This window comes from Pongo pygmaeus, chromosome 12 (genome assembly GCF_028885625.2).
Source record: "Pongo pygmaeus isolate AG05252 chromosome 12, NHGRI_mPonPyg2-v2.0_pri, whole genome shotgun sequence".
Lineage (NCBI taxonomy): Eukaryota > Metazoa > Chordata > Mammalia > Primates > Hominidae > Pongo > Pongo pygmaeus.
Window position 1 is genome coordinate 32,860,921 of NC_072385.2, and position 27,329 is coordinate 32,888,249.

The 27,329-nt window shown below is 39.8% G+C and overlaps 1 protein-coding gene across 50 annotated transcripts in view; it reads left to right on the plus strand.

The window, feature by feature from the left end:
• The window catches only part of MAP4K4 (mitogen-activated protein kinase kinase kinase kinase 4), a 194,066-nt gene that overhangs the window by 114,792 nt on the left and 51,945 nt on the right, over positions 1–27,329 (plus strand). For all 50 annotated transcript variants that reach the window (XM_054475971.2, XM_054475973.2, XM_063649286.1 and 47 more), the window contains 8 exons: positions 8,486–8,611; positions 9,874–9,984; positions 14,038–14,128; positions 16,260–16,390; positions 18,880–18,934; positions 20,369–20,447; positions 24,282–24,457; positions 27,085–27,157. In XM_054475971.2, the coding sequence (XP_054331946.1) occupies positions 8,486–8,611; positions 9,874–9,984; positions 14,038–14,128; positions 16,260–16,390; positions 18,880–18,934; positions 20,369–20,447; positions 24,282–24,457; positions 27,085–27,157 (842 nt within the window). The remainder of the gene's footprint in view (positions 1–8,485; positions 8,612–9,873; positions 9,985–14,037; positions 14,129–16,259; positions 16,391–18,879; positions 18,935–20,368; positions 20,448–24,281; positions 24,458–27,084; positions 27,158–27,329) is intronic.

Consider the following 27,329-nt stretch of genomic DNA (forward strand, 5'->3'; position numbering starts at 1 on the left):
TGTATGGTCCAGCTTCTTTGCATGCCTGGTAATTTTTAATTAGATTCCAGACATTGTTAATTTTACCTTATTGGGTACTGGATATTTTATATTTTTTATAACATACTTGACCTTGGTTCTGGGATGAAGCTAGTTCTTGGGAGCAATTTGATCCTTTGAAGATTTGATTTTGGGATTGTCACATCATGTAGTCTAGGCTTATTTGGCCCCACGATCGAGGCCAGAGTCTTCTGAGTCCTGTGAATGATGAGTTTTTCCAATCTAGCCAACGGCAGGAGGCACTGCTTCCCAACCCTTTGAGCACTGGGTACTATTCCGAGGAATCCTTTGGGATCAGGCTCTTTCCCTTACCTCAGGTGGTTTCCGCACGGGGATGTGTTGATAGTGTGCTACTGAGTCTTCTAGGGGGAATTGCTTGCTCTCTGTGCAGCTGTCTCCTTTCTGGTATTCTGTCCTGCGACTGCAGCTGCAGCGGCTGTGGCCTCCCCAGACTCAGTTCTGTCTCCTCAACTCAGAGACGCCTCTGGGCGCCGTTTGGGTTTCCTTTCCCTTTGCTGCAGCTTGGAGTCCTTCTCAGGGCAGTAAGCTGGAGTCTGCATGTGTTTCCCAACTTTCAGGGTCACTGCCCTTATGGCCTGAAGTCTCTTCTAAGTGCTTTCGTATATTTTGGCTAATTTTAGTTGTTCAGGTGGGAGGATAAATCATCTGTCCTTGATACTTTATTTTGGCCAGGAGCCGAAGCTCCCTTCATTCTTTTTTATTGAAGACACATTTTGTCAAATATGTAAGCACGAGCTCTGGTGTCTGAGTGCATGGATGAATCCAGCATGAAGTGCAGAAACACTATTACTTATCACACCCTCCTTTAGAGCTGTACTCCTTGTTGCCATTCCTTTCTTGGACCTGTTTTTAAGGTTTTAGACAACACTCTATGCAATGTGTATTGTATTCTTTCCCCCATTGCGCTATGGGAAGCTTCATGGAGTTTGCCACTGGGTTAGGGAGAGGTATGAATAGACTGAGGCAAGATTCTCCTCAAGGGACCTTTGGCAGGTCAGGAAAGTGAAGACAGTGGATGATGAGTGCTCCACCTACCTTCTCCTTTTGCTCTGGGAATGACTTAAGTCTGGAAAGAGCCGATACTAAGAAGTTGAGGGTCTGAATTGGTACATTATAGTAAACCAGAAGAAATGACCAAGAGGCTAAAGTCAGAGTGGTGCTACTGACCCAGTTGAAGGCAGTTTAAACAGCCAGGCTCTAGTTCTTCAGGCTCTCCTAGGCCTCCCTGCACAACTGACCATTGGTGTCAGTGGCCCAAGCAGGGAAACTGGCAGTGACCCTCAAGCAGCAAGGAGGGGAGAGGACCCTCAGTCCAAGGACAGAAGGAGATGGACTGTGTGAGTTGCCAGAAAGCTCATTTTGAATTCTTTGGGGGCCAAACTTTTCTATCCTAAACTCTTATTTTTTTTTTTCCAAATTAGGAAAATAGTATATGACAATTGTAGAAAATTAGGCTATAATCTAGAGGTAATATTTGGTAGCATTTCTCCCCTTCTCCTCCTCAATGCATTCATTTAAACTGAGTACTAATATGAACTATTTCAAGTATATTATTGAAGACACTTGTACCCATGGTATTTTGTCTATAGATTGGGGCTCGACAAGGTCAACTGTCAGGATTCCTGGGTGTTGATGACATGAAGCTTTGGAAAGATCTAATAGTTTCTTTTAGATCCTGGAGGAAATAGTGATCTTATTTGCATTTATTGTTTGAGTAAGATCACCATGTTCGTTATTTGCCATGTGGTGCTTTTTGGTGGGGGTTTGTCAGACGTGTATTTTGTCCTCCTTGTGGGTCATTCAGGCAAGCATCAGTCTCCCAAAGTTGTTGATGGGCAACTGATGCAGAAGAAAATAGAATGAACTATATTCACCATCTGAAGTCCTCCCCACCCCCATCCATCCAGGTGAATGGTGTCATTGTGTAGTTGTCTTCTGTATCACATTATTTTTAGATACCAGCTGAGTAGTGCAGTCTCATTGAAAGATTCAGCAGGTGGCACTTTGTAGAAGATGGAGGGGATCCAGAGGGCACGCTGGGGGCTTTGCTGTGTGTAGTAAAAGTTCTATGTTGTGCTTTCCATGGAGAAGAGGGCGGGTCCAGGGCTTCAGGCCATTGCATGCTGGGTTTGGAATCCCAGAACTGGCTCATTGGTTCAGTAGCAGAACTAGAAAGAGGATGCGTTGCGTTTTTGTTTGAAATGTGCTGAAGACATGTTTTTTCTTGAGCAGGCTGTTGTTAAGTTTGTAATTTTTCCGTCGGTTTTTATTGAGACTGATTGATCTTGGGGGTGCGGATTAATTTTAAGGAACATGTAATTTCTTCCTTTTGATCAGATCCTATAGCCTTAATTTTGTTCTGGAATCTTTCCTGTGTAGTTACATTCATCTGTGTTTAGTTGACTAGTCAGTGAATTTAAGTTGTAATGTGATGTGCCTGTTTGAGGCCAAAAAAAAAAATGAATTTGATTAATTCTGTGCTGCTTTCATTGGTGTGGTACTGAATAATACTGTTAGATGTAGTGGGATTTGCCAGGTAAAAAGTGATCTGTTCTCATTTTTCTGCCCGTTCACAGTCACATAAAGAAAAGGTTCAGTAGTAGTTGACAAAAACTTGTAAACTGTTTTTTAAAAACAGATATTTTCATTCTAAATGTATATTCATTTGTACATTTTGGTGCTGAAATCTTCCAGAGATATTTGTATATCTCATTTTATCAGTCCTCTCTCCAACTAACAAAGATAGAGTGAACAGTCAGTTGCTTTTTTCTTGTATCCAGCTGTCGCTGAGTCTACTTTTAATTCTGTAAAGAGGGTATGCCAGGTGAAAGGTTTCATTTCACCTGGCAAATGCTCAGAACATTTCCCAGTCCTCTTGGATTCCAGTTAGCTTATCTGAAGTCTGCCCATCTCTCCCCACCACATAGTTACTACCATTGATGGAATGGGAAAAAATTTAGGTAACAAGTTTGAACAGCATTTTAAGGGGTCATTAAAAAACAAACAACAAAACACTCATACCATGCACTCCTGTGTGCTCAGATGGTGGAGTGGGCAGGGCTTGTCATATGACAAACCCATTGCTACTTGTGAAAATTACTACTATGCAGATGTTCCCTGCCCCACCCCCACCCTCTGACGGCCTGCAAGGCAACTAAAAACTCATCTCCTAGTCAGATCCTAGCCTGAGACAAAGGCCTTTTCTGTGAGGGTTTGCTTCCACTGGTTAAAGTCCAAAATGCTAATTGGCATCAGCTGCATTAAATCACTAAGTGGGGGCTAGCAGCTGCCACACCATTCGAGTAACCAGGAGGGGGACCTTTTTTTCCTTACTAAAAAGGCCTCTCTCTCCTCTTGAAGTTACTCTTGATTTTGTTTTTCATTTGTTTATACTTGTGACCTGCTAAAGAAGGGCATGGAGGACACAGTAGTTTGGACTCTGCCTGGACACATGGAATATATAAACGTCTTCTATGTAGTTTTGCCAACTCAACTTTCTTTTTGTATATAGGATTTGTTGTTGTTACTAAACTCAGTTTTAGCTGGCCCCTAGTCTGTTTTCTGCTGTATCTTCCCAGGCCACATGAGGTGTTTGTTTTTGGTGGTGCTAGTGGTGGTGGTGGTATGTGTGTATGTACTTAAGTGCTGGGATGCAACCACCAAACATATGTTTAATAACCAAAGGGAGACTGAAACTCAGAAGTTGATTCATTATTACCCTACTCTAAAGACAACATAAAATACTGTATAATAAGCATTAGTCATAATTAGATTTCCAGTTGTAGCTGGCTCAAAGCCATGGCAGATTCTGTATTTCTAGTGTTTTTTTCTCCAAATGGGCACTCATAATTGGACAGTAAATGACAATTAGTGGTGCTAACTGCCTTTTTATTTTATAAGATGTGTAATAGTCATCTATTTTAAAATCATAAATCAAGAGAGGAAATGTTCAAAGTATATATAAACTTTATCCTAAAACAGTAATTTGAGGGGAGAATATAATTTCCTTGCAATATATTTTGTAGTTATTTTTGTATGCTTCCAGGATTTGACTATTTCAGACCTGGGAAATACTCTGGCAGGTGACATTGATGTGATCACTGTATTTCTGGATGATATTTGGGTGTTTCCGTCATATTAGAAAAGCTGTTGCCAGACTTGATTATATTTTAGTTGTTCTTCTAAATCATTGATTCTGAGATGCAACTCAGTTTTGAAGATGTTAGAGTGTATACTTTATGGTTGACAGTGCTTCATGGTTTCATGACATAAAATAGTGGTGGGCTCCATTCAGGGGCACTTCAGATTCAGAGAAATACATGGTGCCATGGTAATCTGCCAACAGTATTTACCAATGTGCCTATTCGGGAGTTTTCACACTGGTGGACAGTATGGAATTTAAGACTATAAGAACTAAAATGTGTGCTTGATTTTTAACTCAGTGAACTGTGAAAATACCGAGTGCTCTTGACTCTTTCTTGTACGGTGGTGAACAGGTTAGATCCTAGAAGACATTGGTTTGTGTCACTAAAAGAAAAAAATATAAATGGAACCTAGTCGAAATATTTTATAATTCTTAATTATTGCTCAGGAAGCCTTTCATGGGAGAATCATAGGTAGCATTTCTTTCTTTCAAGAAGTGAAAGCTACTGGCAGAGTGTGATAGGGAACAATGACCCTGGAAACAGTTTAGCCACTGCAGGGAGTGGAGGTAGGCAAAGGTAAGGGTGGGATTGATGAAACAAGTCTGGACAGTCCAGTAAAATTCACTAGTGTATGAAGTTCTTACTACAGGAACAAAATTAAAATCGATATTTTGATTTTTCCCTATTCCAGTTCAACATTGTTGTTTTGTTTTTATGTAGTTTTTATACCCCAAATCCTTACAGATTTACTGACTTTCGGATAAAAGGAGAAAAACCATTAGTTCACTTTCTGGTCACCCAGCTGCAGTTCAGTGTAAGGAAAGTGGGATGTTTGGCTTTTTAGAGCACATGTTTAATTAACCATGGGCCTTATCCTGGGAGTGACACCACATGCCTTTTCAATGGGGCCTGTTTATGGCCACTACCGTGTGCTCTTTTCAGGAGCCTACCTATCTTGACAGGCCTCACTAGGGCTGTCCCAGGCCACTCACTGCTTGGTCAGGAGGCCTCTCAGAAACCCTCAGATACCACTGGGAGTGAGTTGTGGTGAGTCAGGAGGGAGCAGGCTTGATGTGCCCCATGCCAGCCAGCCCTGGTCACTATTGCTCGTTACACTGTGCGTGTGGATGTGTGTGTAGAGAGCACAAGGTAAAACTTTTGAGGCATTAGGTTTCCTACTTTTATTTGGGGCATGCTTCCTCATGTTTTATGTAGTAAAAATTGTTACCCTTTTCTGTTTTAGAATAAAGTTCCTTTGAAGCAAGGTCTCAAATAGAAGTCTTTCTTTGTTTTACTAGCTAGTCTAAACACTGGTTTTGTTTAGAATTAAGATGGTTATCTAGTATTGAGTACCTAATTTTTCACTGCTGCTTTCAACATGGCCATATTTAAATCTCAGATAGAAATTATACCTGTTTGGTAGGACTTTCCTATATGCAGGGTTTGAATGAGAATTATTATGTCAACTGTATTGGGTCATGTGACCGTTGCCATATTTGTAGTCATCTGTCAAAGTCACATGACAAGTGTGCCTGTAGAATATATAGTTGTGCATCACTTAACAATGAGGATACGTTCTCAGAAATGCATCATTCATTAGGCAGTTTTGCTGTTGTCCATCATCAGAGTGTGTTTATGTAAACCTAGATAGTACTCATGGGCTATCTGGTATGGCCTAGTGCTCCTAGGCTGCAGACATGTACAATATGCTACTGTACTGAATAGTGTAGGCAATTGTAAAATAATAGCAAGTAGTTGTGTATCTAAACATAGAAAAGAGATTGATAAAAAGTGGTATTTCCGCATAGAGCTCTGATCATTAATGGAGCTTACAGGGCTGGAGGTTGCTCCGGGTGAGTCAGTGAGTGAGTGGTGAGTGAATGTGAAGGCCTAGGACATTACTATACACTTCTGTATTCTGTACTGACATTACTGTATACTTCATAAACATGGTACACTCAGGATACACTAAATTTGTACTGACATTACTGTATACTTCATAAACATGGTACAGTTAGGATACACTAAATTTGTACTGACATTACTGTATACTTCATAAACATGGTACACTTAGGATACACTAAATTTCTAAAAAATATGCTTCAATAATTAACTAGGTTACTGTAACTCTTACTTTATAAAACTTTTAGGTTCTTTTGTAATAACAGCTTAAAAAACATTGCATAGCTGTACTAAAATATTTTCTTTTTAAATATCTTTGTAAGCTTTTTTCTTTTTTAACTTTTTAAACATTTTGGTAAAAAACGAAGACAGAAACACACACATTAGCTTAGGCCTACACATGGTCAGGCTCATCAATATCCCTGTCTTCCACTTCCACATCTTGTCCCAGTAGAAGGTCTTCAAGGGCAGTCACGCATAGAGCTGTCATCTCCTATAATAACAGTGCCTTCTTAGGGATACCTCTTGAAGGATCTGCCTGAGGCTGTTGTAAGTTGACTTTTTTTTTGTTTAAATAAATAGGAGTACACTTTAATATAACAATAAAAGTATAGTAAACAAACCACTAACATAGTCATTTATTAAGTATTATGTACTATACATAACTATATGTGCAATAATTTTATATAACTGGCTGTGTGGCAGGTTAGTTTACACTAGCCTCACCACAAACAGTGTCACTAGGTGATGGGAATTTTTCAGCTTCATTTATAATTTTATGGGTTCACTGTTGTATTTGCAGTCCTTTGTTGACTAAAACGTTATGTAGTGCATGACTGTACTATAATATAATACTCTAACGTTTATATTTCGGAACCAAGCTGTAAAGCTGCCATCTTGAGAATTACTATTCTAAGATGACTACATGTCTTCTTATACATTTGTTTTCTAAAGCAGTAATGTATAACTGAAGTTCGTATTTTAAAAATTATTTTTCCCATCTGATCTCATCATTAATATCTAATTAACGATGTTGCAGCTTTTATCTTAAAGTATAATATTTGCAAATCAAACTTCCTTTAGGCTTGTAAGGCCTTAAGAGTGGTTCTAGAGGTGCTAGATTGAAGCAGTAAGTAGGTTTCTTCCAAGTTGTGTGTGTGAGTGCGTGCGTACACACGTCTAGGCTACTCAGAGCCCCTACTCTTCCCTGGATAGAGAAAGACATCAGTTATGAGCGGAATGATTGTGTCAGTGTAGAAAAGTAAGGACATTTTAGGGGACTAGTCATCTTTTCCTTTTGAAAATGTATGCAGTGTAGGGGATTCTAGAGATCTGGTCATCAGATTTCTCTCGATCTTACACTGTGCTTTTCTAATCAAGGATGATTTTCCCTTTCCTGCAGTTTCTCTTCTTTCTCACTTTAACTCTGCTTTCCCCTCATTCTGTACTAACTACAAATCTTCCTTAACCTGACTCTTTGCAGGTAGTATGTCATGTATATATAACAAGGAACAGAATGCCTACCTGGCTGGTGTGCACAGCTTCTTCTCCAGGTTTATATGAGAGAGAGAGGTGGAGATCACAGACTTCTCAGCCTTTGTCATTTACAAGGGCAACTTATTTTTATTTTCCAGACTTGTGTCACTATCTGTTTCCTTCATTCCCCACCCTGATCTTCTCACACAAACTCTGGGTTTCTTCCTCTGCTCATCTTATTTCAATAAACCAAGATGCTAGGAGAGGAGCCAAGTCTGAAATCACATGCTCAGTGATGTTTTGTTACTGGGGCCCACTGGATGCAGCTGAACCTCTTTTCGGGTTAGTGGATTCTCGCTGAGCACACCGTCAGAGACTACACCTCCAGCCTGCGTTCATGTATTCAGTACTTTGCCTTGGCTTCACTAGAGGGTGCTGCCGTGCAGGGTTGTTAGAGGTGAACGTTTTCTGGTCTTAAATGGACCAGATGATCTGTATTTGCAAAGGAAACAGACTTTCCAAGTGATAATTTCAAATAGTATCAGTCATTTCCCTTTTTTGGTCCCATTTTTAAAGCTGAACAAACCGAGGCTCAGAGAAGTGGAGTGCATTGCCCGAGGTCACAGTTAGTGGGAGAGCTGGCCGGGCAGTCCCCTCGCACTGTCCCTGCGGCTCTCCGTGTCTGTCTTTACCCCGTGTGCATCACGTCTTATAATCACACTTCAAAGGATGAGTCCTCTAAGGTTCCTGTTCTTGGCACGAGGATGAAGTGAATGTATATGTGCCTCTGCTCCTGGAGGATGGGGAACTTGTGTTCCTTTCATTATTGTACGTAGTGTGGGGGAAGTAAAGTCATGCACATCATTCAGTAGCCACACATTTTATTTTTATTTTTTCATAAGGATGAAGAGGAAGAAATCAAACTGGAGATAAATATGCTAAAGAAATACTCTCATCACAGAAACATTGCAACATATTATGGTGCTTTCATCAAAAAGAGCCCTCCAGGACATGATGACCAACTCTGGGTAGGTGGATGTTTCCTGAGTATTTGTGGGCATTCCATTTGCTTGAATTGTAAGGGCATGGTGGGGGTGGGGGTGGGGGAAAGGGAGGGAAGAAAAACAATAAAGAGGGGCAGTAAGTAGCTGGCAGGTTCTAAAGGCTTCCTTGGCCTGTATCTCTGGGTTGACTATATGCTGGTTGTTTATTTTGATGTTGATTTCACATTGCATGGAAAAAAGTTAACTTTGTGTTTCAGGAATAAAATGGCAGCATCTAGAAGGAATGTAACCAAATAGCAAGGAAATTAGGAGCTTGAAAGCAATACAATAAAAACTTTATTTATGGGAACAAAATTAATTTGAAAGCTCAGTAAATTGAGCTTACCACTTGGAAATGAGAGACAGATCTCAAGAAACAAACTTCTGTCAGTAGCTTATTAATAATATTAATGATAATAGTTAAAACAAATTCCAGGGAAATTTCTGGAATTGACACATTCAACCTTACCTCTTTTTGAGCACATTTATATTCAAGATAATGACCTGGAGATACCATCAGATCTGTGGCTATCACATTATTTAAACTTATAAAGCAGGAAGATAGTTTAATACTTTTTGTATCAGTATTTTTAAAAGGCCATTACAGAAAACATTTGCAAAATTAAGTAGAAGGGAAAAAATTTACCGTTACTATTGCCCAAATCAGATCATAGTTAAAATTTTAGAACAGTTCAATTCAGTTTATTTTCTGGGTACTTTAAACATACCATTGTGATCATATTGTTCAAACATTTAGATACTGTAAATATTGCATTAAAAATTGTATAACTGCTTAAAAATACCATTTTTATTCACATTAGACCCAGTTAATATAAAATATAATAGTTTGAGGATCATAATGTGAAAAATAGGATGTTTTTGAGGTAAAATGAAAAAGAATGTTAGGGAATATTTGAGTCAGATATTTGGTAATTGGGTAGTGATGAAGAGCAAAGTGGTCCTCCTGTGCCCATGTGCTTCTGAGAGAGAATGAGCACTTCAGAATTGCTGCACTTGGGTGTGCTCTAGAATACCAGACACTGTCAGTCTCCTGGACCAAATATACGGAGCGAATACACTGGACTGTGAAATGAGCTTTCAGTTATTTAGGTGCCTCCAAATTATTATGAATTATTGAGGAGCATCACGTTTCTAGGTCTTTAGAAAAGAGAGGGCATGGCGGTTAAACTGGTTTTCCCAATTTCTCCAAGATATGTTGCTCACCTTGTGTCTTGTCTGCCCTATAGCTTGTTATGGAGTTCTGTGGGGCTGGGTCCATTACAGACCTTGTGAAGAACACCAAAGGGAACACACTCAAAGAAGACTGGATCGCTTACATCTCCAGAGAAATCCTGAGGGTAAGGAAAGTGGGTGGCTACAGTGCTCCAACTCATGATCCTGTGCTTCCGTTTTCATTTTCCCAGCCCCAAGTACTTCTTTGCATTACTTATACCTATATAGATTATTCTCTTTGACAGCCAAGGGTTCTGTATATCTAGCTAGCTTTGATAATTTTAAGCTACATCATGATTTGGCTCTGGCAAGTATGTAAAGAAGGTGGACTTAAATAAAAAAAGCATTTCTGAATTTACTTTCCATGGCATCATGACATACCTATTGGCAGCTTTCCTTTGAGTTAAAAGGAAATCAGAGTGGAAGGGAAGAGAAATAATCTCCAACTATTGTTTTTAAAGGAATTCTGTGTATAAGCTTATAAGTAAATACTAATGGTGCTGAATGCTGGTTTTCAAAATCACCTTGAAGTCTTTGTCATTAGCTACTAGAATCTGTTACAATATTTATGAAGAAAAGTTGGAATGTTTAATATTATTTACAGCCATTTGAAAAGCTGGCTAACGATCTTAGAGCAAGTTTCTGAACTGCTATTTTAGCAGCTTTTAAATGGTTCTTTTGAGTAGTAAAGCCATGTTGACAGCACAGGCATAGTGTTTCTAGGATTTCGTGTTTGAGCAGTGCATGTAGGATATGACCAGTGAGTCTCTTCATTTGGCGATCACAGTTTTTCTCTCTACTTCATCCCTGAATTACACACGGACATTACTTGGTTGCATTTCATTTACCTACCACATTTAAAAAAAAAGATTATGAAGTTAAATTGAAGCCCAATTCTTATGCTTCCCCCACTAATAAAAAAACTTAAAGTAACTAATAAGTTATTTTAATTTTTTTAATAAGTAAAGTTATCCCACTTTTTATATTTAAGATTCATAGAGGATTGCAGGTTTAAAAACTGCCATCTAGACTTGCTAGAGAAACGTTTAATTTTTTTTATTTAGATATTTATGTAGTCTTTGAAAATAGGCAATTCCCCTAAGAAGACCAGTTGTAGGGGGTGGGGTAGGGTGACAGGAGAACCATCTTTTTATAAACACTTGCAAATGTCATTAAAATGTCAGGATCTTTTATGACTATTATAGAAAGCAGAGCCTAAATGTGGGAAACTAAGCTTCCTGCCCTATACTCCTTTAAAGGAAGTCAGGTACTGGGCCAGATGCTTTTATTCTATTAAAAACTAAAACTGTTTAGCATGGTAGGCAGCGTAGAACATTGGTTGAGTGGTTGGAGACTAGCATAAGTCAGACCTGGGTTTGAGTCCTACCTCTGCTGCTTACCTATAGCACACCCTATGTTATTCAACTTTCAGGACTTACTTTCTCCTCATCTATACATACCAACCCTTTGAAATTACTTTTGTTAGGAGAATTCAATGAGTTAGTGTATATTAATCATTTAATGTAACGTGTGGATACATAGCTACCTATCAGTAAATATTAATTGTTGTCATTATTCTTTGTTTTAAACACCCACTCCCCAGCCATACACATCCCCACCCACGCACCCACACCCCTACTTTTCTAGTATATAATTCCAGTATGGGATATCTCAAGCAGAGAACTAGCTTTTACCATAATGTCCTAGGCATCAAATGTATTTCAGCCTTCAAAGACATCAAAGACAACTTACATGTGTTTCTATACCCAGGCAAGCATTGTTTACCTATCATATGTAATATGTACCTTTAGCCATTTTACCATCAGTAATCTCCAGTAACATTTAAAAGAAGCCCAAGTTGTTTGACGCCTCTAAGCCAACTTGAGTGTGGTACATGAATGAACATCTTTTTGAGACGTAGCAAATCTTTTTCACCTCACTGGGCATCTGAAACACGAGCTTCCTTCGCCTACATTTCATCTAGAATGGGAGTTTTTCCTCGTGACAAAAGTTTAAATTAACCAAAAACAAGCAAATGCCTCAGGGAGAGTTTGTGTGTCATGCAGTAGTGTGTGTTCATTATAGGGGTTACTAAGAGTCGGCTTTGGTAAAGAGAAAGCAGGATGATAAGCTGGAGGTAAGGTCTCATGAGAAAGGAATGCAGCCACCCCCAGACAGATAAGCTGTGTTCTCAAAGATGGTTGGGGTTAAACAATTTCTGTGGTGGCAGAACCTTTCCTCATTTCTCACTAGATGTTGGATTTAGACATTATGATCGTTATGATCAGACCCTTCGAATGGGGAGGGTCCTAAGCAGGTAGGCCCCAGCCAATAGAGAAGTGCTTTTTGGAGCCTGCACACTGTTACCCTCTGGACCACGAGGCTTAGCAGCAGGCCTGCGTGTTCTTTTCAGCCCACTTCCATGTTCACATTCCACATGGCAGTATCTTCATATTGAATATGGGAACTTAGAGCTTTCTGTAACCAATACTGTATGACAGCCTTTGACTGCTCTTTTATTCTGTGGCCATGCATGATACAGAGTTAAGGGAAAAATGTTTCCTAGTTTAGAAACACTGATGCATTTGCTCGAGGATAGGTCCTTCGCTGAGTATTTGGACTTGGCATCTCTGCTAAGGAAGGATAATTGTGGCCTAATTTCTGGTATGGGATTAGTTGAACACACATACACTCCCAGGTACTTCATGGAAGAAAAATGTACTTATTTTTCAGAATAATCGTATAACATTGTTGCAGAGCTGCTAGACACACCTTAATTCCCTGTAGAAGCAGTGATCCTGTAGCAGTATAGACAGGAAAACAAGCATTGTTCCATACATTTACTGCTAGTAATGAACAAGAGTGCATGCGAGCCACATTTGTTGGACAAGATGTGGGTGCTTATGTTTGTTGTTAAGATAGTCCTGTAAAAGTTTAAGAAGAGGTTGTGCAAGTTAGAGAGCAAAAATGAACTGAAATAATAGAAATAGGAATTACGAAGAATTGGGAAGTTAGCTTTTGTGTCTCTCCTTTCGCTGTTTGAAGTTATACCATGCTGAGAAGAGGTGCTTTGTTCCTAACTATAGCAATAAGGTACCATATCTTTTTAGTGCTTTTTTCTCTAGTCAGTGCTTTGTGGTATAATACCGCACATCCTGTGTTGTGAAAAATAAACAGATCCGTCAAATAAGCTCTGCTCTGTTTCATAGACAGACCAGTAAATGAATGTTTTGAAACCCCCTATGTTAGAAAAATTAGTATTCTAGAGGAGCTGTTGTATTTAATTCATATCTTACAAAGTAATGATAACAATAAAACCCCATGAAAAAAGAATAAACAGGAAAAATCAAATAACCCTTACTTATAATCTGCCCTTTTTGGATTGAGACATTTTAGAGTAAATAGGTTGCTTGTATCTTAAGGAGGCGAGCTGTATATTTGGCTTCTCTAGCTAAGGACAGAATAAGTAAATGAGTTGTGAGAATGATGCATTGCTGTCTCTTGGACTATATTTGGATGCAACATGTGTTTTTGTTCTTCCACCACCTCTCGTAAGAGACAAGCTTTTGGGCCTCATTCCAGATACAAGGTCATCAAAAAGTGTTATATGCCCAGTAGGTTTGTTTCCTTGGGAAAGAAAGATATTTTATTTGAACACAAGGCTCTTTTGACCGCACAATCGTTTTATGCTTGGGATGGAGGTGGGATTGATCAGCACTTAGCAGTTTGTCACTGTGCAGTGGGAAGGCTAGCCAGTGTTAAAGAGCCAGATTTCAAAGCCCTCTCTTGCCCTTTGCTTTTCCCCTGAGATGTGTCTAGTTCAAATATGCCCACAGGGTCACCCTCTAGACATTTAGCGTGGGAAAGGAACCACCCTGTACACAAATAGCACAAATTATAGCAGAGAAACTGCAGATGGTAATCTGCAATGTATCTTAAAGGCACAGCTAGAAGTGGTCACGTTGCCCACACAGGGAACCTAAGGGTGGGGAGGACTTCTTTCTGTGTGTGTGGTAGTATTGGTGCTGTCTTCCTGGGAATGCACTAAGACAAAGTTAATGTTCATGAGCTCACAAACGCCTTTGGTCCACATGTGCACTTTCTTATAAAAGTTGTGTTCTTGGCTGTTTACTTATAGTCACAGAAAACTAAAATTCAGGTCTGTCTTTCCTATTCAGGGACTGGCACATCTTCACATTCATCATGTGATTCACCGGGATATCAAGGGCCAGAATGTGTTGCTGACTGAGAATGCAGAGGTGAAACTTGGTATGTAATGGATGTGCAGCGTGATCTCATAATTGCACCTGGCACAAGCCAGCCGCACTCCCAGTTCTGCTTCCATCTAGCTAAAAGTTCAGTCTTGCCCATGTTTTCTATTTCTGTTCTTCTTAAGAATGTGGGAACCGAGCATATTACTTAGCTTGGCTCCAGCTTCCCCACTTCCATGTTTGTTCCCCCCTGCCCCCTGGTTCTCTATACAGCAGCCAGACTGATCTTCAAATCAGACCATGCCACTTTCCTGCTTAAAGAACCTTGATGGCTTCCTATTTTACTTTGGATAAGACCTACAATTCTCACCCTTGCCCATAAAAAGCCATGTAGGATCTGACCCATGCTACTTTTCCCTCCTCATTTTGTGTCCGTCTTTACTTCTCTCTTCATCAGTCACTGTCTTTTTTTCTTTTCTTAAACTTCTTGGGTCTTGCCTTGGGGCCTTTGCATGACTGCTTCCCATTGGGAACACTTGACTTCAGTTTTGAAGTCACAGTTTTTTTTTTTCTCATGTTCAGGGGCCTTTTCCAACCTCTGATCTGTCTTGGGCTTTGCTGCTTGTTTCTTTCATAGTATTGTTCACAATGTATAGTTATGTGATTGTTTTTTACTTCTGTTACTGTCTCCTTTACCAAAATGTAAATTCTGGGAATGCAGCAAATAGTGTATTACCCAGCATCTAGCATTGTGATTTCATTGTAGTAGGTGCTTGATAAATTTCTGCATGGTTGGATAATTACAGCCCATGGTGTTTTCCTGGAGTTACTCACAAGGGTTCTTTTATATTTCTTGTTTCCTTTAGCTGGGTCTGAACTCATGCCACTTTCATCTAAGTGTTGTATCAAATTTTTAAATAGAGTTTGTATTAATTTTTCTTCCACTAACATCACAACAAAATTCTTTATGTTTATATGGGTCTGGTTAGCCTTTCTTTTAGAAGTCATAGGCACAGCTGTTGTACTGTAAAAGTAAGATCTTCATAGTTACTTTCTTGCCTGTGTTTGTGTTTGTTGGTTTTCTATGGAGGAATCTGCCCAATTGGAAACTCCCCTCAGAGCTAAGATAGGAAGCACTTGAGCAGTTCTCATAAGAAATGACTCAGTGAGCTGTGTGTTCCCTGCTCTGGTCTCCTGGTACCAGCCTGTGATAATCCCTGAGCAATCACTTAGTGATTGGTTACCATTGCCTTCCAAGTTGCTGTGATGCTCGCTTAGGCTTCCTGCACTAACTGGCTGGCCTGTGTGTCCCTGGTTCCTGCACTGCCTGGCCCGTGTGTCTCTGTCTCTAAAGGAGTACTCAGTGAGTGAGTCCACACCCTGGACGAGCCATTTTCTGAGCATGTTCTGTGCATGAATCTATGATCCCTTTAAGTCATCTCAGCACTTCGTAGGCCTTTTTGCATGGGCTCCTCCACCTTTGCAGGTTCCTGCTGGGGTAATGGCAGTGTGTGTAGTGATAATGTTGGCAGGGAGTGATGAGAGGCATTCTGTTAGAGGTCATGGTCTTCCTGCCAGCTCTGCCTCCCATCCTTGAACTTTCCTCTAGACCACCACCACCATCCAACTGGGTGGGATGCAGAAGTCACTGAAAAATCAGCAGAAGTTCCAAGTGCTTTAGGGTGTGTTGTTTGTGAACATGTGATTTAGCTTGATTTTCTTTATTTGATTCAGTACTGTTTTTTTTTTCAAGAAAACTTTTGTGAAATTCTTATCTTTATGGTTATTAGTGCTGTTTAAGAAGGTAAGTCAAGTGCGTCTCAGTCAGTTCTCCTGAACCTGGGGCTCTCTGTGACTTGATCTTGTTTGTGGCAGTTCGCTGAAAGCACTGAAGGTTGTGGTTCATTCAAAAGGCCCTCTGCTGGTCACTGTTGGAGAAGCTGGGGAGGCAGCCAGATCCAGGCCTCACAGAAGCTTCCAGACTGGTAGAGGATCTCACAGTCTCAGTGACTTTACTGTGGAAGGGCACTCCTGACCAGTGGTGCCTGCCTTGAGGAGGATTGCGTATTCACGAAGCACTGCTGTTTCAGTTTACTGTGAAGACATTTCCTCCTTGTGTTTTTTCCCAAGTATATCTGGTTTGTAGTTGTGTTTATCTTTCTTTATCTGCCTTTCTCTTCCTCCCACAGTTGACTTTGGTGTGAGTGCTCAGCTGGACAGGACGGTGGGGCGGAGAAATACGTTCATAGGCACTCCCTACTGGATGGCTCCTGAGGTCATCGCCTGTGATGAGAACCCAGATGCTACCTATGATTACAGAGTAAGAGGCACCTGCTCCGTAGGCCTTTGCAGGGCCACTGGTGTGCCTGAGGGATGGGGGCTTTGCTTATAAATTGCACACCCCATGTCTGCCTGCCTTTGCAGGGAGGAAGACCTTCAGTGAGGAAAATTGCAGGTGCAAATTTTCCAGGACAGTATTCGGATGCTGTCTTTTTTGTCCATTTGCATCACATGACTGTGTTCTCACTAAGGAATACACTGGTTTCAAAGCAGTCTGGAGCACTTTGTTGTGCGTAGAACTTTTTGTTCCTATTTGCTATCCATTTTTTAACTCGAAGAATATGTTAGAATCAAATATTTATTCTTTTTAAAATATTGCCAATATAAAGTAATAGCTTCATTTGAGTGAAATTTTATATTATTCTTGTTAAACTGCTTTAGAGCTTTTATTTGGTACACAAATTTATTTAAATTATTAGAGTGACCTCTAGGGACTTGAGTCAGTAACACACTTTAAAAAAAATCTAGATGTAAACCCATATTTGACATAGTAACTCAGGTTACTATGTTTACAAAAACTATTTTTAAAAATCCATGCCTTAATTAGATGAGCCAGACTGGTTAATATACCCGTTAATGATATGCAAAATGGAATTCATGTCTTAACAGTTTCCCATGTATTTTAGTATTTATTACAGATATCCAATTAATGAGACTTAATTTAAGACTGTAGTGCAGAATGTTTTTATTTTTTATATACTGAAGTATCTTAAAATAGATAACCGACTTTGTGACTTTCCACTCTACTATGTCATTACATGTCCCTAAAATTTGAAAACGTTTTCCAGCATTCCCCAAATAATTATTATACCTAAGTAAATACAAATAATTAATACAAAGTTGGTAATTAGACCTGACTGGTATGCAGAACAAGGCAATGTATTTGGTTATTTAGTCTCTTTTAATCTAGAACCCCCCACCCCCGCCCGGTTTTTTTTTGTTTTTGTTTTTCCGTAAAACTGACTTTCTGAAGAGCCTGGGCCTGTTGTCTAATGTTCTACCCTCTAGATTTGTCTCATTACTTCTTTATGTCATTTAGTTTGTTTCCTGTAAACTGGAAAGGCGTAATTTGTATCAAGGAAAACTTTCTTAGCAAAATCACCGCTGGGGAGGTGGAGGTAGAGGTGCTTCATGTTGCCTCACAGCAGGGGACATGCAGAACTGCTCATCCCCCACTCATGTTGTCAGGAGTGGCCACTGGGTTAGGGTAATGAGCCCCTTTGTGTACCCTGATAGTGTAGAAAGCTTAATGAAAATAAGGGAGGAATGATAGGTCTCTCCTTTTTGTTGTATTCAGATATATGTGTCTGAACTTTGTAATATCAGTGTAGATTATTTAGAAAACCTTTAAATAGAGCAACTTTAATTCCTTGGTTAGGATAGCATATAAACAAATACATAGTAATGATAATAACTATCCTCATCTACTTTTCAAAAATCCTTTTTTTTGGATTTTAAGAAATATCTGATGGCCAGGCATGGTGGCTCATGCCTGTAATCCCAGCACTTTGGGAGGCCGAGGCGGGTGGATCATGAGGTCAAGAGATCGAGACCATCCTGGCTAACACGGTGAAACCCCGTCTTTACTAAAAATACAAAAAATTAGCCGGGCATGGTGGCGGGCGCCTGTAGTCCCAGCTACTTGGGAGGCTGAGGCAGGAGAATGGCGTGAACCTGGGAGGTGGAGATTGCAGTGAGCCGAGATCGCGCCACTGTATTCCAGCCTGGGCGACAGAATGAGACTCCATCTCAAAAAAAAAAAAAATATATCATCTGATAAGACTTTAGTATGTCAGGCAGTGTTTAGTGAGTACCTGCCATCACAAAAGTAAATAAAACTGGCAAAAATGCCTGCCTTCATGGAACTTATGTTTGAGTAGGAAGTAAAGTTTAATTCAAATTTTAAATTTAGTATTTCAGGGGAATCAGAAAAAAGATTCCATGTACAGAAAACCAGCTCACTTGTTTGGTTTGCAGGTAGGGTGGGGATGCTTAGTGGCATGATTTGAATTAGTGAACCACGTTAAGTTTTATGAATTCAGTGGTGAACACTTAGTAAAAAATGGTTTCTGGCCTTTAAACTTTAAAATCTTAATTAAGTTTGAGTTACTAACAATAAACATAAATCTGGGCCAGAAGTCTAAAGTATTAAATGCTTATGAAGAAATGAAGAAACATAACAGTAGTTCACAGACAATTCAGAGAGATGCTTTTAAGTGGACCAGCTCTAGTTCATTCATAGATGTGAGTGGTTTTAATTAAATCAATTTTCTCCTTCCTTCCTTTCCCCTCCCCTCCCCTCCCCCTCCCCTCCCCTCCCCTCACCGTTCTACAAATGTGCTTGTACTTTTAATTTTCTGGCAAATTTCCTTTTGGTTTATATAGCAAAGTTGTGTGAATACGCAGACATGTAAGTTAGTGGCTTTGTATCTACTCCAGTATCTGTAATGTACTGTTTTATTTTTGCAGAGTGATCTTTGGTCTTGTGGCATTACAGCCATTGAGATGGCAGAAGGTGCTCCCCGTAAGTAACTTTCTTTTCTTTTTAGCTCACTTGTTACGTGTGACTTAAACCCCTCCCAAGACTTCAAAAAGAACAGCTCAGCTCCATGGGTAAAGGCATTTCTGGTGGACTGTTTAGATGTAGGCAACATTAATATAGTCAAGTTTTAGATGTAGAAGGAATTCTTGGCAACCACTATGACTATTCCTTTTGAATATCTCTAGGAGGCCTATAGGCTACATTTTCTTTTACTTAAGTTGTACTCACATGTGTGACCTGAAGCAGTGCTGAGATCAGATAATAAGTGGTAAGTTTTGTTTTTACATTTTAAATTGAGTAATTCAGTGAAGCTAGTCCTAACACATGCAATTTTAGTATTAAGTTTTGACTTTACAAATGGAGACAAAACTTTATTGATAGAATAATTTTTTGTGCATGTTAACTGAAATTTTGTGAGTGTTTGCTTCTCCACTGGATTAATGAGATCTTCATAGAATTCATTTTCGATCACGGATGAGGTAGAATTGTAGAGAACAAGGAGAAAACCACTGCATTTTCTGCTGGCCTCCATTAAAACAGGTATACACAAAGAATGTATAACTGTCTGGCATGGCACATAGTTGCTGCTGAATAAATATTTGTTGAATGAATGAAAATAATTATTGACAGCTAAAAATTCGTTTTCAGTATAGAAATAGAGATCTGCCTCAAACACCATACATTCCCCTGTGCTTCCCTCTAAGAAAGTAAGACAGAGAAGTACCACCTCATCCTTTGTCTCAGTTTTTGTTCACAAGGGGAATAGTATTGTCTGCCTCTCCTCATTGCCCAGATGCCTTGTAAGGGTCTTTTGAAGGTAAAGAAACACATGAAAATGCACATTGCATATGGTGACATAGTAATGCCTACATGTGTGCCTAACACACCTTTATTGGGTGAGTCATAGGAGTACAAACAGTAATTGCACAGAATTAAATCCATTTCATGCTCAATTTTTGCTCTTTCTAGTATTTTTAGCTATAACAACAAACAGCATTTCTGGAGGGCCTAACTGTGCTCATTCTGTTCCAGGCATTGTGTGAAGGCCTTTGCAAGACATATCTTATTTAATCTCGACAACAACCCCATGAAAATACAATCATTTTCCTTGTAATCTAACAGATAGTTTAACAACTTAAGTGTTAGTTCCTATAAGACTTAGATTTATGAAAACTTTCCAATGTCTGTTTGAAAATGTATATTCTTCTTGTTGCTCTTGTCCTCCCACTTTGCTATTTTTAAATGGGAAATTCAAGGTATGCCCTGGAGTTCATAACTAGATGTCTAGACTGCTTGGTATGAAGCCTGTCAGTCAGACGATGGGCCAGAGCATTTCATGTTATTTATGACTGAACCCTAGAAATCAAGAATGAGTAAAATAAGTGCCGTACTGACACGACCGTCTCCTCTCCCCAGCTCTCTGTGACATGCATCCAATGAGAGCACTGTTTCTCATTCCCAGAAACCCTCCTCCCCGGCTGAAGTCAAAAAAATGGTAAGCTATATACGGTTTTTTGTTGTTCTTTTCCCTTTTTTTAAAAAATTGTTTCTTTTTAGTTATACTTTCCTCTGAGATAAAATTCTGGCCCTTCTAATTCTGGGGAACACAAGAGCCAGTTCTCCAAAACACCAATTAAAAGATGCATTGATTTTTTTTAAATGTGATTTTTCTTGTTAAATTCTCTCTGAATTACAAAACAGTGACAAATGACCACATGAAACACTATAACATGTCTAAAGACAAATGTTCCATTTTAATATTTAGGCATTCTTTTAAGTGTAATAGACTTCTAAACATCTTTCCATTAAAGAAAGAAAGCAACCGGGCGTGGTGGCTCGCGCCTGTAATTCCAGCGTTTTGGGAGGCCAAGGCGGGAGGATCACCTGAGGTCAGGAGTTCGAGACCAGCCTGATCAACATGGAGAAACCCCGTCTCTACTAAAAAACAATACAAAATTAGCCGGGCGTGGTGGCACATGCCTGTAATCCCAGCTACTTGGGAGGCTGAGGCAGGAGAATCGCTGGAACCTGGGAGGCGGAGGTTGTGGTGAGCTGAGATCACGCTATTGCACTCCAGCCTGGGCAACAAGAGTGAAACTCTGTCTCAAAAAAAAGAGAAAGAAAGCAAGCTGTGTTGACTTGCATTTCCTCACATGTAGTAGGATTTTAAAATTAATGGAGGCTTTTACTGTAATTATTATTTTTTTAATTGAATTTAGACATACCAGCTTTAATGGCAGAATAGCATATTAACAGAATGGTTTTATATTCTTAGGCTGTCACTTTTCCTTCTCCTTGTAATTCTCATACATTTGTCAAACAGAGTACTGATATCCGCAGAGAGAGTAGGATGACTTTCCCTGAGAAGAGCTGTTAGGATTGCAGCATTGTGGGAACATGCTGTTGGGTTAGTTGTAAAATCTCGAAGGAGAGAGAGCAGTGTTTTGGGTTCTCCTGAGAATTTTGCCTGCTCTTTCCCTCCTGAATTTCTTTCTGGGTCCTTTCTTGTTTGTTCTGGTCTGTACTCTGGCTCTTCATGCATGGCCTTCCCTCCTTTTTGTGTTCCTCTTTCTGTTTTTCTGGGCTTATTGATTCCCACCTACTATATGGCTTTTTTTTTTTTTTTGAAACAGTTCTTACTAGTTTTCCAATTGATAACTGCCTCCTCTTAGGTTCTTGACTCTCCTTCTGAAATATGCAGAACATCTCAGAGTTAAGCTTCCATTCTGAGTTTGGCCTTTTAGCTGTTCCTGTTTATGCTTTTTTTCTCTTTTGCTCACCTTGTGGTGATTTGCAGTTCTCTTTCCCCTATATTGTTGCACGCTGACATCCGTCTTCATACCAGTTTTCTTCATGCTTCTCCCTGTAGCTCACTGACCTTGCCCCCAACACATTTCACCGTTCTTTCCCCTCTGTCTTCTGCTGGCAGGATTTTTCTCATTTTTTATACAGTCTTTAACCACATTTGTATCCATGTGGCTGTCTAATTCCATTTACCCGTGTTTAGAATGGTTTTTATTGCCACAGAGTTGTAAGGATTCTAGCCCCAGTCAGTCTTCTGTATTAAGACATAATAACTCTGGACTTCCATGGGTGGCCACGCCTAGGGAAACCATCAGTGTATAGCTGATGTCACCAAGGAATCAGCTGTGGAGCTGGAGTAACTACCCAGTTCATGCTTTAATTAAGTAGTACTCATTTTCCCCTTTTCTTTATCTCTCTCAGATTTTGTTGACAGAAGTCTATACTGGAAGGATTGCTAAGTTAATGCTGTCTTCAGGGTATCTCACACTCTGATTAATCTGTCCATTAGCTACAGTTCTGTATTAACCACTATGTGTCCAACATACAGTGATACAAAGATACAGTGGTAGACAGCAATAAATGCTTCCTGTGTTCTTTTCTTACACCAAACTTTCTTTAAACTGGGTTAGATGGCACATTTCATCCATTTATATCCCTGTTCTAATGTTACCCAAGTGTTCTAAAAGGATGAGATAATTATGGACGTAAAGTCCTTCTTCCTTTGTGATTGCTGTCCACCGTCCACCTGATGTAAATTCTACTGTTTTTTTGAGAAATAGCTTTCAAAAGATGATCAGTGTCCTTCTGCCAGCAGAACTTGATTCTTGACTTTAGGAAATACGTTGTAGATCGTTGATTCCCAGATGTTAGTCTGTGGACACAATGCTTAGGAATCCTTTTGGAATCTTTTAACTGATGGCTCCAACCTCAAAGTTTCTGGTCTGGGGAGTGACTCAGGTATTTGTATCTTCAGTAAACTCCTCAAAATGATCTTTGTGGACATTGGGTCTTAGAACTGTCTCTGTGTTAAAGCATTTCACTATAATGTGTAGAATCTTCCATGTTCCTCATTAAATGTAGAATAAAGTAACAGCTACTTTGAATGACTTTAAGGGCTTTTCTCTGAGCTGACCCTAACCTATTTTTCCATTCTTTTTCACTTTTCATACTAGCCTCAGAAAATAACTCATTATTCTCTAACACTTCCCTACTTTTGTTCATATCATTCCTTCACTCTGGAATGTTGTCTTCTCTGTCCTACCTTATGAATATCAAGTATCCCACTTTTTCCTCTTGTCCAGTCCACTGTAACAGGTTTTTTTTCCTCTGTAAGTTTGATATATGTCTGCTGTTGTGTATACCTAAATCTCTCCACTTTATTTCCCATGTGTGTGTGTTATAGAACCTGACATAAACAAATGCAAATAGTTGATACATAAATATTTGTTGAATTGAAAAAAAGTAAGTTTTAATGGAAATACCAGACAATAGAAGTGATTCTTAAAAGCAGTGAAGTGGAAAGAGTGAACTAATTTTCTGACTCACATTTTTAAAGACCGAAGAACACCTCATTCATTCAACAAAAATTTATTCCATACCTATTGTGGCGTACATGCCTAGTGTTGAGCATTGCCTACAGGTTGAGATGTAGGAACCAGTTTTTGACGTGTACCATTTCAACCTTTCAGCGGGACAGAAACATAAAGCATGCAGTCTGTTAAAAGCAGATAACCCCAGAAGAAAGGCTCCTAACTTGGGGACACATAGGGCAGCGTGTTGCCAGGAAGATTTACCAGAAGTGGTGATTCTTGAGATGAGTCTCAAAAAATAGGATAGGTGATAGGTAAGAGTGGCTTGACCAAGGCTAGGGCCATGGTCCTCATGAGCTGGGCATGGAGAAACAGGAAGAAGTAAAAGTGGCTAGTATGGCAAATGTAGGTTAAAGATTCATCTCTTCCCCCTATCCCTCCAAAAAAACCAACAACGGTCATTTCCACCTTTGTAGGTTAAACAGAGGGAACTGACAAATCAACCAGTTTGGAACTCTGGTTGAAATGTCAAATTAACAGGTTCAAGAGACCCAGCATTTCATCGTGGACTCTGCTCCTTTTCTTATCTCATTGTCTGTCCTTGTCTTCTAGGTACCAGACATCTGTCCCGTCTACCTTCATTTTATCAAAGACCTCCCTTTACCCCCTTGCTGCCACCACTCCTGTTAATTAAGTGATTAATGTGCAATATTAGATTTAAATCCAGTTCATTTAAATCTGACCTCCTTGTTAGCTGCCTATTTGTGGTGTGTTATTAGTGATACGATGCACCACTTAAACTGTGCTAAATTAATGCTCCTGATCCTCAACAGTCCTGAATTCCTATTTATGTTTCATACATTATTCCTATGCATTTGCAGAATGTTCACAGTGAATTCTGAAGCTCTTCTTTATGCTGAGGCTTGTAAGTTACTGATACTTTGGATCTTTACTCTTTGTGGTGGAAATTTGATGATCTTTTTCACTTCTTACAGGTCGAAGAAATTTTTTAGTTTTATAGAAGGGTGCCTGGTGAAGAATTACATGCAGCGGCCCTCTACAGAGCAGCTTTTGAAACATCCTTTTATAAGGGATCAGCCAAATGAAAGGCAAGTTAGAATCCAGCTTAAGGATCATATAGATCGTACCAGGAAGAAGAGAGGCGAGAAAGGTACTAAGCCTGTTTTTGTTTTCATCCTTTAAAATTTTTATGTTTAGTTTCTTGCCAACTAGAGTAGGTCGCTCCCTTCCCAGCTGTGAGAGTGCTCACTTGGCCAGTGCTTGCATGGTTTCTCTCTGCTTGCAGTTCAGTGCTTAGGCCTGGGGTCCAGTCTGGCTCCAGGTGGAGTTGGCTGGAGCTTTGTGTTGTGTCACCAAGCTTACAGCAAATAGATCGGCATTGCGATGGGATGCTTTTCTTGTTCCCGAGGGTCACATCATTGTTGCTGCCCATTTTACTTCCTTATGGATGTGTTCATGGTATATTTCACTGGGGTTTATTGAGCATCTGCTGTGAGCATCACCATCAGTGTGTTTCTGTATAATTCTCCTGCCCAAGAACCCCTGCTCAGGGGATTTTTACTGCTCTACTCTATTACAAGTGGTGTGGTAGCATGGGCCACATGCATAGTCAGATGACTTTGCTTTAAGTAGCATGCACAGCACAAGCATGCTCTTGTGCTAAATAGTGAAGGTTCTTTTCTGTTCCCAGTATCTTTGTTTTATGTCTTTGCACATACTTTGCCCACCTTCCTGGAATGCTCTCTGTTTTCCTTCTGTCCAGCGAGGTGCAGTTCAAACATCGTCACCATCTTTACTAAACCATCTTCTCTGAGGCTGCTAGCTCACATTGATCTTTCTCTTTTGTGGGTCCTTATAATAACTTTATAGAACAACACTTGGTTAAGTGGTATCCTATTACTTTTTGGTTCAAATTTCAAGGTCAGAGAAGAAACTAAGAAGAGCAGGTTCAAGGCAGTAAAAGAATTGGTCAAAGTCTGGAGGCCTTTCTGCCTGTACTGGTATTCATAGTTAAGTCATCATTGATGTTTAAAATAACCTTTTTCCTTCTGATATACTTAGTTATAAAAGTAATTAGGCTTTGTACATTAAGCTATGCACTTGTAACACAGTTAACTAAAGTTTGAAAACAAGACTTTTTTTCCTTAACTCTCAACTGACATGGAAGCGCTGTTTAGGAAAAAAATTATTTGCATATTGGATCATTTTCCCATGACTTTACTTAGTAATAATAGCTAACGTTCATGGAACATTTGCCAGATACCTTGGATCATCTCACGTTTTCCTCATCACCCACATTTTGCAGATGGAAACAGCAGAGCACCTTCCCTTCCTTTCAGTCTTCAAGTCACAGTGACCTCTTCATTTTCTTTTTGGGTTTACCTTCCAGATACCATTAGCCTCGTGTCAATAATTAGTAATTTGTAGTGTAAAATTATAAACATAGCAGAGTACCTATTTTAAGGATTCTGAAGATTATTTAAGCTGGAATTTCCCTTTGAAGCTAGCATAATCTATTAAAATAGCTTTGATGGTCTAGCATACAGAAGAGCTTATGTTATATGTGTAGACTGACAAATTTGTACGGAACCATGTTTTAATTGCCCAGGCACTTAAAAACCAGGAAACTGATTTTCATCATTTTTTTTTTTTTTTGAGACAGAGTCTTGCTCTGTCACCCAGGCTGGAGTACAGTGGTGCGTTCTTGGCTCACTTGCAGCCTCCACCTCCCAGGTTCAAGTGATTCTCCTGCCTCAGCCTGTTGAGTAGCTGGGATTACAGGCATGCACCACCACACCCGGCTGATTTTTGTATTTTTAATAGAGACAGGCTTTCACCATGTTGGTCAGGCTGGTCTTGAACCCCTGATCTCGTGATCTGCCCGCCTCGGCCTCCCAAAGTGCTGAGATTACAGGCGGGAGCCACCACACCCAGCCTGATTTTCATCTTGTATATCTTTGAAAAAAATAGAGGTGTGTGTGTCTAGACTGCTTTTAAATCTCTTCAACCTGTCTGGTTTTTTGATTGATTTCTGGAGTGAAACTGCTCACTGAAAGTTAGATATTGACATTAAGTGAAGGGACCAGTAAAATGGCCTTTTGGGAAAACTGTCTAAAATCTGTAGAAGTGAAAATGAGTTATTGATGTTGAAACTTGTTTGTTTGAAGTCTGGCCTAAGTAGAGCAAATTTTAGTCTCATTCTTTTGCTGTATGGTTTAATTAGTTTTCCCTGGTTTTGCCTGGTTTGTTTGTGGGTACATTTGGCTTATTTTTCCTGTACCTAGTTAATGTTACACTTTGTGTCCATCTCCCAGGCTTTTCTCTCTGCTGCACTCTCCATGGATCCGTAATTGCAAAAAATCGCCAAATAAATTATCTTGGTTGCCTTAGTTTCAGCAGTTACATATCTTTTTGAATTTTGCCATCAAAGTGGATTTTGGTGAATTTGCTAGTGCCTTCGGGTTCTTTTCTTGTGTGTCAGGGGCTCTGGATCCCCTCTCGTGGTCCTGCACCTCCTCAGCAGTGCATCCCCATACAAGGTTGGCTCGAATGCCGTGGAATCAGCTTTTCTATGGGGAGTAAGGCTGACCAGGGAATAGATGCTGTCATTATGAGAATGTGGTGTCTTGCCCCTCCTCCCCAAATCCTCTATACAAGTTGCTGTTTTCACAGGGAACTTGTTTATTTTCTGCCATGATGCTCCTGGAGATGCTTGTCTGAACAGGCATGTGTCAGGATTTGTGAACTGTCCCATTTATCTTGTCCTTTTCTTCATAGATGAAACTGAGTATGAGTACAGTGGGAGTGAGGAAGAAGAGGAGGAAGTGCCTGAACAGGAGGGAGAGCCAAGGTAACCACGAAGCCACTGTTCAGTATCCTGCTTTATGAAGGGATTAAGTTTTATGTTGTGCCAGGATTTCAGAAGACTCCTGTGTGGTACAAAGAATCTTAAATTACTTAGACAGCATCTTACTATCTTCCATTCTTCTCTGTTCTTGACAGATTCCTGTAAACATTTTTCT